The 18,732-nt window shown below is 40.3% G+C and overlaps 1 protein-coding gene across 1 annotated transcript in view; it reads left to right on the top strand.

The window, feature by feature from the left end:
- Positions 1-18,451, top strand: part of ZNF652 (zinc finger protein 652) — a 46,629-nt gene extending 28,178 nt beyond the window's left edge. The window contains exons 4-6 of the mRNA XM_063425533.1: positions 4,333-4,448; positions 6,196-6,340; positions 17,200-18,451. Of these exons, the coding sequence (XP_063281603.1) occupies positions 4,333-4,448; positions 6,196-6,340; positions 17,200-17,714 (776 nt within the window). The 3' untranslated portion in view covers positions 17,715-18,451. The remainder of the gene's footprint in view (positions 1-4,332; positions 4,449-6,195; positions 6,341-17,199) is intronic.
- Positions 18,452-18,732: the final 281 nt, after the last annotated feature.

The following is an 18,732-nucleotide window of genomic DNA, read 5'->3' as shown; positions in this document are numbered from 1 at the left end:
ATTTGTTCTGGTGAGTAGAATCATTCCCTTCAGACTTTTTGTAGTAAACACTGTCTTTTCAGAGAAAGTGCAGTGTTTACATTACAGCCTAGGGATACCCCCACTGGCCACTCCTCAGATGGCTACTAGAGGTGCTTCCTGGGGCAGTGCTGCACACTGAGCAGTACTGCCATTCAGTGTCTCCATCCTCTGCATGCAGATACTGAACTTTCCTCATAGAGATGCATTGATTCAATTCATCTCTATGAGGAGATGCTGATTGGCTAGGGCTGTGTTGGGCTAGTGCTGGGTCTGCCCCTGATCTGCCTCCTTGACAGTCTCGGCCACTCCAATGCTTTCCTATTTGAAAGCATTGTGATTGGCTCAGAGAATCACTTCTGATGATGTCAGCCAAGCAGACAGATCAGGGCAGACTGGAATAAAAGTAAGATTTTACCATATTTAGGGAGGCTAGATGGTGGTTTTAATACTATAGAGTCAGGGATACGTGTTTATGTTCCTGACTTTATAGTGTTCTTTTACTGTAAAAATCAAACTAAAAACTGCCATGTATTAAATTATATTTTTCTAGAATGACTTATGAGTAGTAGCACCATCTTGTGGTCAAATATAAAAGTGGAAAATCAACATATTCCATCTTTCATTTACTTATTTTTATTGCAGCAACATATTCTGCAGAACTTTAATGGGTTGTGTTTTTTTTTTTTTTTTAAATATTCTTTATTTGTAGTTTTACATATGGAAATAATTACAAAATTGTCATGTATAGAACATTGGAAATTGTCAGTGAACTCAAGAATCACATATCAAGCTTATTAAAGGATCACTATAGTGTCAAGAAAACACTCTTTTCCTGACACTATATCATCCTTCGGACCCCCCCACACTCAGGGCTCCACTCCCTTGGCGCTGAAGGGGTTAAAACCCCTTCAGCCACTAACCCCAATCCAGTGCCGGGCTCCCTCGGCGCTGGTGACCTCTCCTCCCCCACCGATGTCAGCTCCCGAGTGGAGCGGAATGCGCATGCGCGGCAAGAGCCGAGAACACATTCAAACAGTCCATAGGAAAGCATTTCTCAATGCCTTCCTATGGACGTTCTGTACACTGGAATGCGAAAAAAAATCGCATCCAGCGTCGCAGAAGCGCCTCTAGCGGCTGTCAGGAAGACAGCCACTAGAGGTTGGATTAACCCTGCTATGTAAACATAGCCGTTACTCTGAAACGGCCATGTTTACATTTGATCGGTTAAAACCTGGGGGACCTGGCACCCAGACCACTTAATTGAGCTGAAGTCATCTTGATGACTATAGTGTTCCTTTAAACATTCAGTAAATAGTCAAATACCTCATTAAATATGAATTTTGCAGACAACAATGCAAATTCTTGTATTTAAGGTGGTATATTATATTCTGAACGTTGGAGGTTGTGCTGTTTTTGGGTAAAGGAGATTGTGTTGGAAGGAAATCACTGCTACAGTGTTAAGTAGTGTAATGGGTGTATGGCTTTGTCTTTTCTTCATGACTATTTAAAACTGTTGGGTCCTGTGTAAGGGGTGTAAAACTCTGCTCTGATCGTGTAAGCCTATTAGTGTTATTGGGGGGTAATGGGAAGTGTTGATAGGAGGTAAGCCATGAGGTAAGGGAGTATACTGGTGTTTCAATTGTATTTGATAAAAGGTATGGGGGGGGGGCTGGACGCTTGCCACACCACTCCGCCCCAGAAATGGAGATAGTGGTAGAAGAGTGAGAGGAATATAGAAGAACAAAGAGGAATAAGGTGAAGTTACATGCTTGAGGCTTTTTATTTTTTTCCTCTGACAGTTTTGAGAAGCATTGATTGTATTATTGTGTTTGGGAAGGATGAGTCTCTAAGCCAAGTGTCCCATATTTTATGGAATATCCTTGGAGTATCTTGTATTTCAGCTGTTAGCCTATCCATGTCTGTTATCTTTGTTCTGTTACTATTGTAGTGAGAGAAGGTGTTGCCTACGCTTCTGCTTTTGCCCTGCGGACCAATAAGTTTATTCTTGCTGCTAGTTTGTTCTCAGCTGTGGTGAATGGTTCAATATGTTTGGAGAGGAGCATTATCCAGGAGTTTAACGGATAAGGTTTTCCTATAATTCTAGACTATAGATGTTATGCTAAGCTAGAGCGGTTTGATTTGCAGTGGAAGTGCCTACTTCTTCACAGCATTTCTAACATGTATTCGTGGGGATTTGTTTCATGATTACTATGCGTTCAGGTGTTAAATAGCATCTAAAAAGTGCCTTGTATGCCTCTTCCTTGTACATGACACATGGTACATGTTGTGAGGGATGCAATTTGAGTTCCAAATGGCGGATTCTTCTGGGGATCCAAGGTCTCTCTCCCAAGCAGCTATATGTGGTAGTGAGATTTGTGATTGACGTGTAGCTAGGGAGATATGTCTGATATCTGACCTTTGCATGTTTGAGGGCTCATGCATTCTTGCTCAGATTTGGTTAATGGGAAAGTGCCTGATGGATTTCTGGTGGTGACGTGAAACTGCTCAACTGGAAATGGCTAAAATAATCAAAAGCTTTAAGAGTTGAATGATTTGGTATTTCAGAGTAATCAATTATTTTGACATTTAAAAATAGCTTACCCAATTTTATTTCTTTGTTTTCAAATTGGGCATTATTTCCTGGGGGAAATAATTTTGGAGAATTGGTGTGAGAGGGGAGAGAAAAATGGAAAGGTCATATGTATTGCATACACGATCCCATACGTCTATGGTAGGTGTGCTTTGTAGGTGCTGTAGGAGGGGGCAGTGGTATTCACTGCCCTGGAAACCAAATATATAAGGGTTAGCGGTCTCTGCCCAACATGGAATGTTTGAGGTCTACCCATCACATTGTCTGAGAGTAAGTGCCACTGTTGCAGTTGTGCTAAGTGTGAGTCTTGATAATGGAAATTACATTAGGGAGTCCCTGCCTTCCATACTTCTTATGGACAGGGTGTTTGTGCTTATTTGGGGTTTACAACCTTTCCATATAAATTTGTCAATTAATGACTGTAGTGTTTTAAAATCAGATAGGATGTAGGGAATTGGGAGTGCTAATGATGCCGGGATCATTATAGAGCGCAAGGGAGCAGAGAGGAGCTACAGGCAGAGTACTGCTCCTTCACACACAGGAAGAGAGCAGCCCCACTTGACCCCAGAAAAGACCCATTCAGCTCACAAAGGTAGGGAAGCTGAGTGGGTTTCAATTAAAACAAAAATGTAGGCGTGCGTGTGCCTGTCAAGTTTGTGTGTGTGTGTGCCTGTTGTCAGCGTGAGTGTGTGAGCCTGTCAGAGTGTGCGCGCGCTTGTCAGTATCTGTGTGTGTGTGTGTTTTTACTCCCCCTTTTTCCCATTTTCCACCGCCGTGCCAGTTTCGCCATGGCTGAGATTATCAATCTTTATGATCTCAGCTAAGCCAATGCTTTCCTAAGGAGGATTTTGTGCATGTGCAGCAAATGTACCAATCCGCATCTCCTCATAGAGATGCATTAAATTAATTAATCTTTATGAGGAACATTCAGTGCCTCCATGCGGAACTTGGAGACACTAAACCCGGCTGCACATGGTGCAGCAGTGACCCAGGAGACTCTAGTGGCCACCTGAGTGACTGTCACTAGAGGTGTTACTAAGCAGAAATGTAAAAAGCAGTGTTTACACTGAAACGCCTGCAGGGACCAGCTATAGACACCAGAACAACTACATCAAGCTCTAGTGGTTCTGGTGACTATAGTGTCCCTTTAAGTATTGCATTTTCTCGTTGCAAATGACTGACTCTTAGCTTTTTTAGCGGGCTCATAGATTCCAAACAAATTTGTCAAGCCCTGGTCTAAACTCATATTTATTTTTATGTGCGGGCATTTGGTGCATTGATTTTGTTTGTAATTATGCAGGATTAATGCATTAAATCTTAGGGTTTTACTCTCCTTCCTATAATTTAAAAGCCGGATGGCAGCAGAGAGGACCAGTTTTGGAGCATGGAGAGCCATAATGTGGCATTTAAGCCATTTTGTTGTCTTTTAAGTTGAGATTATAATTTTTGCAAGTTTAATCTAATTTACATTAAAAATAAAATGTCTGCATTTTAGCAAGAGGCAATTGAGATTTCAGAGGGAAATTCTATTAATCTATAAAAAGTAAACCGATTTCCTTTAATTCTGAATACTTTAAAGGTGTGAAAGCACTATATTATAGATATTTAAGATGTTCACATTTAATAACGATAACGGTTTTAGTGTACGTCTCATCCTTTGGTAGAGCAGAATGCTACTCATAGCAGAAGAATTTTAATTGTCTTTGTTGGTCTCTATGCAGCTCACACGAAAGACATGCCTTTCACATGCGAAACATGTGGGAAATCCTTCAAGAGGAGCATGTCCCTGAAGGTGCATTCCTTACAGCACTCTGGAGAGAAGCCTTTCAGATGTGAGGTATGATACTGCATTTTCTATTCCTTCTTATTAGCCACTGATTTCTCCCTGTTCTATTCGAACTTACCCCTACTTTTCCTCTTCTTACTTCTGTACACTAGAGGTTTTCACATATTTGTTTTATCTTGCACCTTCTTTCCAGTTAACACAATACTTTTAACTAGTGCTTTTTATCATCCTCTCTGAGCAAAACACCAGTATTTTAGACTTTTTATTATTATTTTTCTCTTGATATAAGCAGACGCATGTGGCAACTATAGCATAATATTGCCTTTTTAGGTTAATCCAAAAATGCCCTGGAAAGGCAATTTTATGATAACATTGCAACGTGTAATTTTTCTTTTATATTATTTGCTCAGGAGGTCTGGTAGAACACATTTCCCAAGTTAAAACATTTTTTATTTTTTATTTTTTTTAATTCAGGAGGCAAACAAATATTAATTTTATTTCTTCTGGAATCTGATTATCTGTCTGTTAATTATTTACCTTTCGCTTTCTATCAAAATATATATATTAACAAAACCGTAGTAGGAAAGGTTAAAGGGACTTAACATGTATAGCTTGGAGGAAAGACGAGACGGGGGATATAATAGAAACATTTAAATACATAAAGGGAATCAACACAGTAAAGGAGGAAACTATATTTAAAAGAAGAAAAACTACCACAATAAGAGGACATAGTCTTAAATTAGAGGGGCAAAGGTTTAAAAATATCAGGAAGTATTACTTTACAGAGAGGGCAGTGGATGCATGGAATAGCCTTCCAGCTGAAGTGGTAGAGGTTAACACAGTAAAGGAGTTTAAGCATGCGTGGATAGGCATAAGGCTATCCTAACTATAAGATAAGGCCAGAGACTAATGAAAGTATTTAGAAAATTGGGCAGACTAGATGGGCCGAATGGTTCTTATCTGCCGTCGCATTCTATGTTCCTAAGTATTATTTGAAAGTATTTTTGTGTACGGTTTTATTTCTCATTTTCTTTTCTCTTTTTTATGTGTTTATTTAGAGAGATCATACCACTATGTAACACTGACTGTACTTGGATTTAAACTACAATATTACTGAATATTGACAATTAGTATATAGATATGTTTATGCAATCATTTCTCATGCAATGTATGTACATTAGTGTTGTGATTGCTTAATAAATAGAAGAAGAAAAAAGAAACTTAAAAGCACTAAAATTACTTTGTAATAAGCAGTAAGTAATACAAAATATAAATATCCATTCACTGGCATTGACCATACAGTTTCCCATAATGACAGCAAAGTGTAAATATTTGACTGTGTACGAGTATATTGCCCACTTACAGTTAATAACTATTGCTGGCAAAAATCAAACTAACAGGTAATGGTATTTTAAAGTGTATCGCTGTTATTGCAGACTCTGAACATTTGTCTAAGGTACATCCAGAGCCCTTCTTACCTTCTGCAATCTCTACACACATTGATCCATACGGACTCTTGTAGTGTTCAGTTATATAGATTTGATGACATAAATTACAGTCACTCTAAGCAGGCAGGTAGGCTGAATAGATCACATTGTGAACCAGTGCACAAGCTAAGAGTCAGACATAAAATACTTCTTTATATATTTTGGTGAAATACGGTAATTTTTTTTTTAATTGGGTTATTTTTTTACAAGAAACCTTTCCAATTGGGTCTTACACAATCATTTAGATTAAAATGATCCCTTACTACAGCATTAATCCTAATTGTCTCCATTCGTTTCTTTTCAATCCCCAGAACTGCGATGAGCGGTTTCAGTACAAGTACCAGCTACGCTCGCACATGAGTATTCACATCGGGCACAAACAATTTATGTGCCAGTGGTGTGGCAAGGACTTTAACATGAAGCAGTACTTTGATGAGCACATGAAAACCCACACTGGTAAGATGTTTGCCACTTTTACTTCACAGACAATATCTGCTTATTAAATGTTAATAAAATCTGTCTTCAGATAAATATTATAAGACACTCCAATTTGCTCCCTGCAAAATCCCTGGGCTCACGTTGCAATTAGTAGTAGAAGCAGTGCTTGTGATGATGTAGATGTGTGGATTGTCACGTACAAGGAGATGATGATGAGAATGTAATATATGTGCCATAAAGCACTGGTGGCTCCTATTAAAATGGATGCAGGCCTATCTTAAAGGGACACTATAGTCGGCAGAACAACTACTGATTAATGTAGTTGTAATGGTGTCTATAGCCTGTCCCTGAAGGCTTTTTTAATGTAAACTTAGCCTCTTCAGAGAAAAGTTGTTTGTTAGTGCCTAGAGACACCTGTAGTGGCTGTCACTGAGATGGCTGTCACTGAGAGGTGTTTACTCAGTCTATGCTGCATGAATATGCTGAACACTGGGTGGAACCAGCTGTGACAGACATGTGCAACGCTGGAAAAAGGTGTGAGTAAACTCACCTTTTTAACCAGAGGTACAAAGAGGGGGGCAGGGGGCTAAACTGTAATTAAGACCTATAGTGTCAGAAATACACACTTGTATTCCTGTCACTATAGTGTTCCTTTAATGTTTGTACCTGTGCTCAAGCTACAACTATTTGTTTATGCATGTCATCTACTTTTTGGGCACCACTGGTGTAAACCTCCATAATATTATAAATAAAGCATTTCAAGAAGTGAAGGCAAGAGGTAATCGCAACATTTGGACAATTATGTTTATGAAAGGGAGATAAATAGGTTGTAGATTTTGTCCCTATTATGTAGCTGCAATAGTTTGGCCAAATTGAAAAGATGGAACACCGCAGTGCTAATAGTGTTTAATGAAGGATCTAATTACTGTACATATAACCTTTTTTCACAATCTGTCAGTTTGTTTTTGCTATTATTGAACTCCTAAGGAGCCTTTGTTGTGGAACGTTAGCTGCACAAAAGTGAGCAGTTTGTTTTGCTTTTTTAGCTACTGCAGTAACATGACCTCTAAAAACATTTTCCATATGTGCAATAGTTTGGTTATGAACGGAGGATACATTGTGTGTTCTATAGGAAGCAGAAAGCTTTAACCCTTATATTGAAAATTTTTTTGTCATTATGCTCTCCAGGACTTAAACTTTCCCAATCACGGCATGGAATATTATGCCATTGTCGTACCTGAAAGACTAGGGATTCCCTCTATTAGTTGGGACCAAAACCAGTACCCATACACTGACTTACTGAATTTAGAAATCACACAAAGAGAAGACAATTCCTTCACATTGATTTCAGTTAGCTTAGAAAGGGCACAGAGTTGTGATTAATTGATTTTTTTTAAAGAAAGGTTCTATCTTGGGTCCTCCCCTTTTTATGTGCTTATTAACAACCGTCCGTGTAGCATGCCATAAAAGCATCTTAATATTGTAAATTCTCTGCAAAGGGATTTGGACTAATTAGCAGACTTGGCATAGACTTAGCAGATGAGATTTGATTTGCAAATTTAGTTACTATTTCTCCAGAGGAATCTGATGGAACTTGAAAAAGTACGAACACAAGATGCACAAGTAATGAATGGACTCGAATATTTTAGCTATATAGATAGGTTATGTTGCATATTTTTTTTTTAAACAAACAAAAACCAAAAGGCTTCGTCAAGACATTTTGTAACAAGTGTCACAAATACACATAAGAAAGTCCCAAGTGTTCTGGTTAGACCAGAGCTGTTGGGACTTTCTTATGTGTATTTGTAAATCCAGAATGGACTTTGAACTTATTTCGTTTTTGCCCAGTTTTTCTGACATTGATTTGCATGTAACCAGATGACTTGGGACTTTCTTATGTCTGTTTGTGAATCGTGAATGAACTTATTTTCACTTTAATTTTCTGACTTAGATTTGCGTGTATCTTATATCAGCTCCTGTTATTTCTAAACTTTACTGATGGCTCTTAGTTCTATTTTGGAATACACTGCCTAGAGAGGATGTGCGGCCAATTTTAATTTAGAATTTTTTTTTAAAGAGGGACTCAGTGCAGTTTTAGCACAGTAGTAATGTAACTATTAATAAAAACTCATTGATCCAGGCAGTAATCAGATCGCCATTTTAGAGAAGGGATTTCCTTCATAAATATATATTTTTTTATTTTTTTTTAGCACATTTGGAAAACTCTTGAGGGTGTTTCTCTTTTTTTATTATTCATTTATTTATTTCCTTTTGGATCAACCGCAATAACAACAAAATTCTCTTGGAAAGTTCATTTTTGGACAATAAAGGTTTAGGAACAGTAGTGTGTTAATAGCCGTCTGTCGGCAAAAAAAACAACCTGAAGATGTAGTAAGTAGGCTAAACTGACTGACAGGGTAACATTAATAATCTTTTTAAAGGTGTAGAGTGGAATGTTAAACAATACAAAACAGAAAGGAGAGAGGTGTACAGTATGTCAATTCTCCTGAATGACATACTGATAACCCCTGGTGAAAAAATGTTTTCATCAACAAAGTACAAAAAGCAAGCAAGAGGGTAAATAACAGAAGTATAAATGGGATTTCAGTGGAGTATCCCGTAGAGTGGAAATCCCTGCTGATTTCGGATAACAGTAATATTCTGGGAAAAAATGCAAAATATCAATAAAACTTTTATAATAGTAATGAATATAAATGGGAAAACCTACACCCAATATATATAGAAAAAAGAAAAAAAAAAATATATATATATATATATATAGAAAGAAAGGGGCTACTGGTCGGCAACTCGAAAACGGATTGCCCTCCAAATAGACCGTATATCCTTATGTTACAAAAAGGCTTGTACTGCAGGTACCCACTAAAGGGAGTCTTTGCATGCAGTGAGCCAAAACAAAAAACTCTTTAATAATCCCTCTTGAGGAAAAGAAAGCAAAAAATGTGTTATATGTACAAGTGTAAGTTAAAAATGAGGACCTGGGGGGCGGAGCCTGACCGGGGAGCTGCACAGACACGCTTACTGTAAGCTCCAGAGCCTGCACCCGGTTTTCGGCGAAAATCAGCGGGAAATCGACAGATCCTGCACTCCAGTTCACCCTGCCTTGCTACACAAGGGAAGGGGTACCAGGGGACACCTCACAAGCCTAAATGCCCGCTGTGATGCTGGACCGAAGGACCGAGGCCTACATCTCACAGGGCTGGCGAGAGACGGCCGCTCTCCCAGCTCACCAATTCATGCAGCACCCGCAGTATCGGACTTCCCTCCCCCCCCCAGGACCGGCGGGGGTTATCCCGGTCCCCACTAACATGTATTGTCGACCCAAAAACTCTGCAAACGCTGTAGACACTCCACAGCAGGCTCTAAACCAGCAAGCTGAATACCACAAAATGGCGACCACAAACCTGAAGGCCGAGCCTGCGTCCCCTCAGCCTCTTCACGAACGCCTGGATGCTCTGCTGCAAAGTTTTTGGGAGAAACTGGAGCAGCGGAGGGCTCAACGAACCCCCAACCAGCATGAGGTAATGGGGCAGCTGGAGGCCGCGAGACGGAGAGGGCAAACCCCGGGCAAAACCGCCTTACACTTACTGGCGGAACTCCCTCCTAGGCAGGGGCCCAACAGGAGACTCACTCCAAAACACCGACCACACCGCAGGAGGGTCGCCCGCCGCCGGCGGCGGAGAACCACCAGGGCCCTCCACAGCGCCCACAACGGGAAAGACCCGGTCCCGAGAGGTACCCGAGTCTGTGGACACGAGGTGTGGGCCCAATCTAAAGCCTGGAGCTGGGGAGAAGCTTCTCCATTCCCCTCCACGTTGACCCACCTGACACCTCCGCAGCTGAACAACCAAATACCCCTCCAACCAACATCAACCATAATGCTGACGGGGATCGGCTAAATGAAACCAAGACCCAGACATAAAAGGCCAGACCACAAGCTGACGAACACTTACAACCTGGCGTAATGGTACCGCAACCTGCCTATTCACCGTATGTCTTTGCAAAGCTACCTTCATAATTGCTACATTATACACCACTGTGAAGCACTCGCTGGACACTGGCGACCAAGCTACGGCGACCTAACACAGAGGGGCATCGGCTGAGTAGCCCACTGGGACTTTACATACCCTGGCAGGAATTACGGCACCCGAAACCCGACACAGCCCTACTCACCTCTATCTTTTCGCAATGGACGCAATCCAGCCCTTTCTGCAACCATCCAGGTCTGCTACCTGCAAGAAACCGACACGGTGTCCTCACATCTGACCGTTATGTACATGTTATCTCTCCTGCTCTTATCATGCTAATGTTTTTTTTTGTTTTTTTTATTATTTTTATTAGTACATACTGTATAACTCGTTTAAGCTCTGGTACTAATGAGAAGTCTGATGATACAGCGACATGTTAAAGCGTCACATGTTGAAGCGAAACATACTTAAGCGACACGTGTTAAAGCAACACATACTTAAGCGACACAAGTTATAGCGACTTATGTTAAAGCGACTAATATTAAAGCGACTAATGTTAAAGCGACTATTGTTAAAGCGACTATTGTTAAAGCGACTAATGTTAAAGCGACTAATGTTAACTTGGACATAGGATATGTCATTCTTACTAACCCTTATTTGCTACGGTTTTGCATTAATTCACACTCGTACTTTACTTTAAAAAAAAAAAAAAAAAAGAGGCAATGCTAATCTGGAAATGTGACACAATACTGTTGTATTTATCCGAAGCTGTAACCTATTAGAACATTATCCTTGTTTTCTCTTCTGTAACCTATCCCATATGCCTTCAATAAAAAACAGATTGACAAAAAAAAATGAGGACCTAGTGGGGTAAGGGTCATAGCTACGCCTGACTTTACTATAACGAGCACAAAAACTAAGGAGATATAAGTGTGGCTTCAAACATATGCCGAATACTCCACTAGAATAATTGTGTCAGAGAGACCAAGGGTACAGAGTATGCAGCAACAGTTGCTAAAACATCCGGTTATATTTTGTATCAAATAGTAGAGGCTACAATATGTGCACCCAAAAATGCAAAATATAAATACAATAGTACCTAGTATATGTTTGAAGTAGATTTTAGATATCACTTATTATGTAGGAAACAGGTGCAATTGTAGGTAGTATGAACCTGGAGATAGCTTAAAGGCTGTAGACTACAGTGCAGTTGTACCTTTGGATGCCATAAACTTTTATCCAGTGCATAACGCGAATCTTTCAATAGTCTCTAGTACATCTTAAAGTATATTCTCAATACATATCACTATTGTGTGAGGATACCTGGAGATAGTTTAAGAGCTGTTAGGTTACAATGCAGTTCAAAATATAGATGTACCTTTAAATGCCATAAATTTATATCCAGTGCAAAAAGCAAAAAAAAACCAAATTGCAGTTAACCCTAATCGGGAAACAGAGTGCCGATATGGATCAAACAAGTGACTCGGACACTAAACAAAGATAGCAATATTGAGACCCTGTTATGAGTCTATAGAAATAAAAGGTCGTCCTAAATAAACGGATATATGAACAAATGGAACTAGTACTTAAAGGAGGCTGGAAAAATTCCAGTGTATAAACCAGAGTACATCGGATCCAGTTATTATATAGGACGATATTTTTCTATGATAGGCATACAAATGCCATGATTAGGGACCGAACTAGAAGTTCTAGATGTGTATATAAAGAGGCGTAGATGAACACTTATAAAGAGATAAACAAATGTTCATAATATATTAAAAGAAGTAATAAGCTTCTAACATACAGGGAAACACAGAGAATTTGTTGGGATGGACGTGTTGTGTTGACAGATGTTGTTAAAGGGTTAATTAAATTAACCTTAAGTAGATGAAAAAAGGGGGATTTTATACCGACCAATAAACTTGTAGATATACACACAAAATATTTACATAGTATTTACAAAATAAATTTTGCAAAGTGACCTGACAGGATTATTGAATTGGTATTATTTAGATAAAGGGGGCGAAGGAGAAACCTTCATTGAGACCGTACGGACTCACCGATTGGACAGGGAGCTTTACGTCATATTGGGGGGAAGTCCTAAGACTCGTTTAAAAAGAGGCGCCATCCACTCTGCAAACGGCTCTTGACAAAGGCGACGTGTATCGCCGAAACGCGCGTTGAGCAGCTCTTAATGAGCGGATTCATCCTATTTTTTAATTTTCTTGTTTGGACAATTCTGGGGCTGTGACATTACTACGATCCTGAGCACTGCTAAAGACCATTTGAGTATATATGTATATGATATGTACAAGATGCTAGGGATTCCTACCCCCAAATCACATTTAGCTGTTTAGGCATCTTTGTACATATGGTTACATAATTCATTTCTATGCTTCCCTTTATGATTTAATATGGGTCTCTATATACCTTTTGCCTTAAAAATCAAGATTTGCTTTTTGCACTGGATATAAATTTATGGCATTTAAAGGTACATCTATATTTTGAACTGCATTGTAACCTAACAGCTCTTAAACTATCTCCAGGTATCCTCACACAATAGTGATATGTATTGAGAATATACTTTAAGATGTACTAGAGACTATTGAAAGATTCGCGTTATGCACTGGATAAAAGTTTATGGCATCCAAAGGTACAACTGCACTGTAGTCTACAGCCTTTAAGCTATCTCCAGGTTCATACTCCCTACAATTGCACCTGTTTCCTACATAATAAGTGATATCTAAAATCTACTTCAAACATATACTAGGTACTATTGTATTTATATTTTGCATTTTTGGGTGCACATATTGTAGCCTCTACTATTTGATACAAAATATAACCGGATGTTTTAGCAACTGTTGCTGCATACTCTGTACCCTTGGTCTCTCTGACACAATTATTCTAGTGGAGTATTCGGCATATGTTTGAAGCCACACTTATATCTCCTTAGTTTTTGTGCTCGTTATAGTAAAGTCAGGCGTAGCTATGACCCTTACCCCACTAGGTCCTCATTTTTAACTTACACTTGTACATATAACACATTTTTTGCTTTCTTTTCCTCAAGAGGGATTATTAAAGAGTTTTTTGTTTTGGCTCACTGCATGCAAAGACTCCCTTTAGTGGGTACCTGCAGTACAAGCCTTTTTGTAACATAAGGATATAAGGTCTATTTGGAGGGCAATCCGTTTTCGAGTTGCCGACCAGTAGCCCCTTTCTTTCTATATATTTCCAGGGGTTAAGCCCCACTATATCCTATAACCACCACAACATTGGCGGATGGATTTAATCCATTTCCTTCCAGTGGTTGTTCTTTATCATATATATATATAATATATATATATATATATATATATATATATATATATATATATATATATATATATATATATATATATATAAATAAAAGTGAGTGGGAAATAACCTCACCTGAGCTGTCTGGGACTCAAAATCCCCACCAGAGCTGTCTGAATCCTCCGGGCTAGATAAGGTTGGACATTCACAAGTTCACTGTGATACTAATGTGACAGTATCAATGAGGTTTACCTAACTAAGACCTGAAACAGTGGCAAAGTGCAATTGTTTAAAAAAGGTATAAACACTAATGTGACAATGTCGCAGTCATGAACAATAAATTGGAGATAGTCTCAGTAGACAGCCAATCTGAGGTCTCTAAAGCAGGAGGTTTGTACAGTCCGGTCAGGGACTGGTATCTGATATCGTGCTAGGGGTAAGTACACTTATAGTAGAGAGAAGGCTGTCATGACTGTGCTTTTTCCACAGTGACAGTTCTTACACATATTCCAGTGAACTCACGAAAAGTAGTGGTGTATGTGCAGTGGTATTGGTGCACTGCAAAGCATAACCCTTTACTGGCATCTGTGAACGTGCCAGATTAGCAAAATATGGAGAAGATACTATTAAAGATGTTAAACCAGTAACGGTTTATGCATGGGATTCTATACAATGGAGGTATAGATCTCGTGGATAAGGCAGTTATTAGCTAAATAGTGAATTTCCAAATACAAAGCCAACGTAATTGCTGATAATGGCTTAGCAGGAACAAACAAGTCTGGAAGGTATCCGGTCTGGACCGGGTTACTCATACATTACTATAACTAAAAGCAATGTGAATGAAATGGATGTTGGGCAGCATTGGTATGGTATGCTATAGTAAGGTTGCGAACTGGTAAGTATGATAGCCTTGCTTAGACTGGGTCTAACGAAGGGGGTACAATTATCCAATATCCCCACTATCCTAAGCACTTGTGCCTTTGAGGGCACCCCTTACAAAAAATGCCTGCATATCCCCTAACATTTGAATAGATTATCCTCCCAACCCAGACCTTCCGCGGCCGACTGCAATAAGAGAACAGCTGGCTGCTGAAAGAAAAGAACGCTCAAGTGGTTTTCTTCAGTGAGGAGGTATGACTTCTAGTATGGTAGAAGTCACTGTTGGTGCAGATCCACATGTCACTGCACCAACAGTGACTTCTACCATACTTCTGTATTCACAGCAATCTTGTACCGTTTGCTCTAGACTCAGTACCCACCGCCACACTTATCACTGCAGCTAAGCCTGTCAGAGCAGGTTAAAACCTCCGATACCTCCTCACTGTAGAAAACCACACGTCGGGTCCACCCAGCCGAGGTCATAATACAGGTTAGATGCAAACGTAGCAATATGATTTGTTTGGCTAGGAGACAGGTTAGGAACTACATACCGATATCGTAAAGTAACATTATACCTTGCTAGTTATAAACATGCTATAGTATTCGTGTATCCACTGTTGGACTATAGTGTAACACACCCGCATATAGCCGGAAGGGGACCAATGTGTCAGTCAACTAAGAATATCACACGCTATTGTGTGTGCTAACTTAGTCTTGTGAGTTATGTAGCTAGGAGACCCGTTGCTTAAAAAAAAATACAGGAGGTCCATGCTTGCTTAAGTTATAACGGTAGGATTATACTGTGTAGAGAGTCTCGTGTATTCTGACCAGTTGCTGGAGTTATCTGGTGGTAAGGCTAAAATGTCTCGGATATTTATGAATGCCCAAATTGGCTACTGGTGGTCTGGTTTGGCCTTTGGGTGGTCGGTACTAGGACTCTTCCCCCAATCAGTCCTCTTTGCTCAACCAATGCCGGCTCCGGAGGCTTGACAGGTGCTTTTAGCGGAAGGGCAGGGGTTTCCCTTACTCTGGATCTTGTAGTCGCTGGGCTGTTGGGGTGTCTTCCACCCATGTTCCGGCGTTGGGTTCGGCTGTGTTCGTGGGCTAAAGCTCTCCACTGCTTGTCTTTAGTAGTGCTTGTCTCCCGGAACCCGCTGAGTTCTCCTCTTTGCTATCCTGCTCCAGTGTGCGTAGTGGTACAGGCGCTTCTTGGAGCTGGCGTTGATTAGAGGCCGGGAGGTGAGTCGGGACGGAGTGTATTTGTGCTTGCGTGAGGGGTTGCTTGCTGCTGGGTGCACCAGTAGGGGGGGGGGGGAAACGTAGGCCCTTAGTCATGATTGCTGCTGTAGCGGGCTGCAGGGGAGTGGCCACCTCCCCTGCGCCGACCATGCTTGTAGGCCGCAGGTTTGTTGAGTCGTGCCCGATGGGATGCTTATTTGATATCTGCATGTTCCCCACAGTGTCACCTCACTGGTGGTGGCACTTTTGCGTAGTTTGGGTGCCTTTCTTGGCTGCTTTATCTTCGTTTTCGTCTGAAGATGCAGGAGCAACTCTATCTCGTCTCCGCTTAGCTAAGTGTTAAAGGTATATTTTAGTGTTGGAAACATAAACCTGTATTCCCAAAGCTTATTGTGTCCTAGTGAGAAAAAAAACATTTCTCCAGCACTGAAATTACCTTGGTGCTGCCGCACTAATCTGCTCAGGTGACGTAATTCGACTTTCACCGATGGTTCGATACATTATTCCTCGTAAAGAACACTAATGCACATGCGCTGCGAGTGCACACATCCAAATACTTCTCATTGGAAAGCATTTGATTTGATGCTTTTTTATGAGCTGCGTTTAGTCGCATGAAAGAATTTCACACTGTTAATGTAAAGGAAGCTCCTCTAGTGGCTGTCAGGAGACAGCCACTAGAGGTGAATTTAACCCTTCAATAGGTACATTGATGTTTGTGTTAAAACTAAAGGGCCACTGCATCCTGGCCACTTTATTGACATTGACATGGTCCAAGTGACTTTAGTGGGCCTTCGGATTTCTTTAGAAAGAAAAAAACAGTTTTAGAAATTGTCATACAAGTATGCTTGGCAACTTATTTAGTGAAATTGGTGACAAAAGAGCTTCCTGAGCAGCTTCACCATACAAATATGTGCTTTTCTTTGTTTTCATTTACACTTTAACTGCTGTTAAAGTCCCTGCATCAGATTGTGACAATGTTTCATTTGCATGTGGTGCACATTCTGCAATATTGTAACTGCAAGAAAAAAATGATCCATTTATACACACAATTACACACACTAGACAAATAAGCACAACCTATAGCTAACTTGTTGTTGGATCATTGGGCTGTGCAAAAATCTCAGTAGTAACCGTTTCTCACTATCAAATTACTTTGTCTAGTTTTGTTGCAGATGTATCCTAACAGCATGCTATTAAACATGTTACATTTTAAAGGATTTGTGACAGAAATATTTGCATAATTTTATTCATCTAATAGTTGTAAATATCATTAAACAGACTATTCTTAGTAAAGCACATAAATCAGCGAACTGATATGTAAATGAAACATTAATGGCACCCCTTCTGGTAAGTTAGGTATGACTGGGACTAAAGCTTAATTGCATTTTATGTCATGATGAAAATAAATTATTATTTGTCACACAGTATTTTAGTAACAAAAATTTCCATCGTTAACAGCTGCATTCTTTCTCATTACAGGAGAGAAACCTTTTATCTGTGAAATCTGCGGGAAGAGCTTTACCAGCCGTCCCAACATGAAGCGCCACCGCCGGACCCACACGGGAGAAAAGCCCTACCCATGTGATGTGTGTGGCATGCGATTTCGTTTTTCCAATATGCTGAAAGCACACAAAGAGAAGTGCTTCCGGGTTACCAGCCCAGTGGGTGTTCCCCCTGCCCTGCAGATCACGCTGACCAATCCCTCGGCAGGTATTAACAACCTACCACCAACCCATGTTCCGCCCAGCAGCCCTACACCTCCACTGAACCTAAATGCCCTGAGTGCCCTGCCCCCTCGCCCTATCCCTCATCCTTTCTCCCACCTTCATTTGCATCCGCACTCCCACCCACATCACTTGGCGGTACCTCCAGTCCCCCATCTGCCGCCACCGCCTGCTCTCTTCAAGAGTGAGGCGCTGAACCATCGGGGACAGAATGACGACAGTTTTCTTCGACACTTGGCAGAGAAGACCAGCGCCAGCCAACATCATTAACGCCAATGCCAGCCCTCTTGGTAGAAGTGCCAGCCTTAGACGGGTGTTACCCAATCTAGGATCAGTTTGACCATGTACTGTGGCTTGGCTACAACTACCCAACATGCCCTTTTTACTGACGAGTGCATTAAAAAAAAGCAGGGTGAGTTTGGTGACCCTGTTTGGGTGAAATAACTGTAGCACAGTGTGATGCTGTCCCAGTGTGACGATGAATTGAATTTGCAACCTAAGCATTATTTTAACCTATGAAAGTCATGGACGTGACATTTCATTCTTTCATGCAAGCAGCACCGCTGTGCGGGCAGACACTACTCCGGTATCAGTAGAGGCACTGGCCTGGTCTACAAAGTTTAAAACGAGTTAAAGAAAAACTTGAACGAATCTGGGGAGCTAACCCCAATCAGATTACTTCAGGACAGCTCTGGAAAGGCAGAGTTACAAACTGAGTTTGTTTTTTCCCCCCCTCTCCTTAGTGTGTACTAATGTCAAAATGACTGACACGTTTCCTTAAAGCATTAAAAATACAACACTTTTGCTCCCATCTCTCCTCGTGTTACAGCCCCAAGGAGTGTAAAACTTGCTGTCAAGCCTGAAATGGAAAGACTCCTCCTGTACTTATTTTACTACCGAAAATTATTTTAGAGGATTTTTTTTGTATAGGCAGACTCTAGTATTTCAACAAAGCTGTGTAATTTTTATTTTTCAGTAGCTTTGCCCTTTGTCATATTCAAATTCTTTTGGGTGTTTTTTTTTTTTTTTTCCTTTACATTTTTTAGTTTATTATTATTATTATTATAATTATTATAATATTTGGAATAGTCATCCAAAAGAATTTCCACAAACTCCTATCCCTCTCCCTATTCTGGCCTTCGATAATATCTTGCTCTCCCAATTTGTCATGTGGTGTGCGTGCGTGTGTATATATGTATGTATGCGTGCGTGTAAATATATATATATGTGTGTATGTATATCTGTGTATATATACATACACACAAATGTATGTGTGAACATACAATTG

The sequence above is a fragment of the Pelobates fuscus genome, chromosome 6 (genome assembly GCF_036172605.1).
Source record: "Pelobates fuscus isolate aPelFus1 chromosome 6, aPelFus1.pri, whole genome shotgun sequence".
Lineage (NCBI taxonomy): Eukaryota > Metazoa > Chordata > Amphibia > Anura > Pelobatidae > Pelobates > Pelobates fuscus.
The sequence above is the reverse complement of the archived record's forward strand: the minus strand, read 5'-3'. Positions and strand labels throughout refer to the sequence as shown.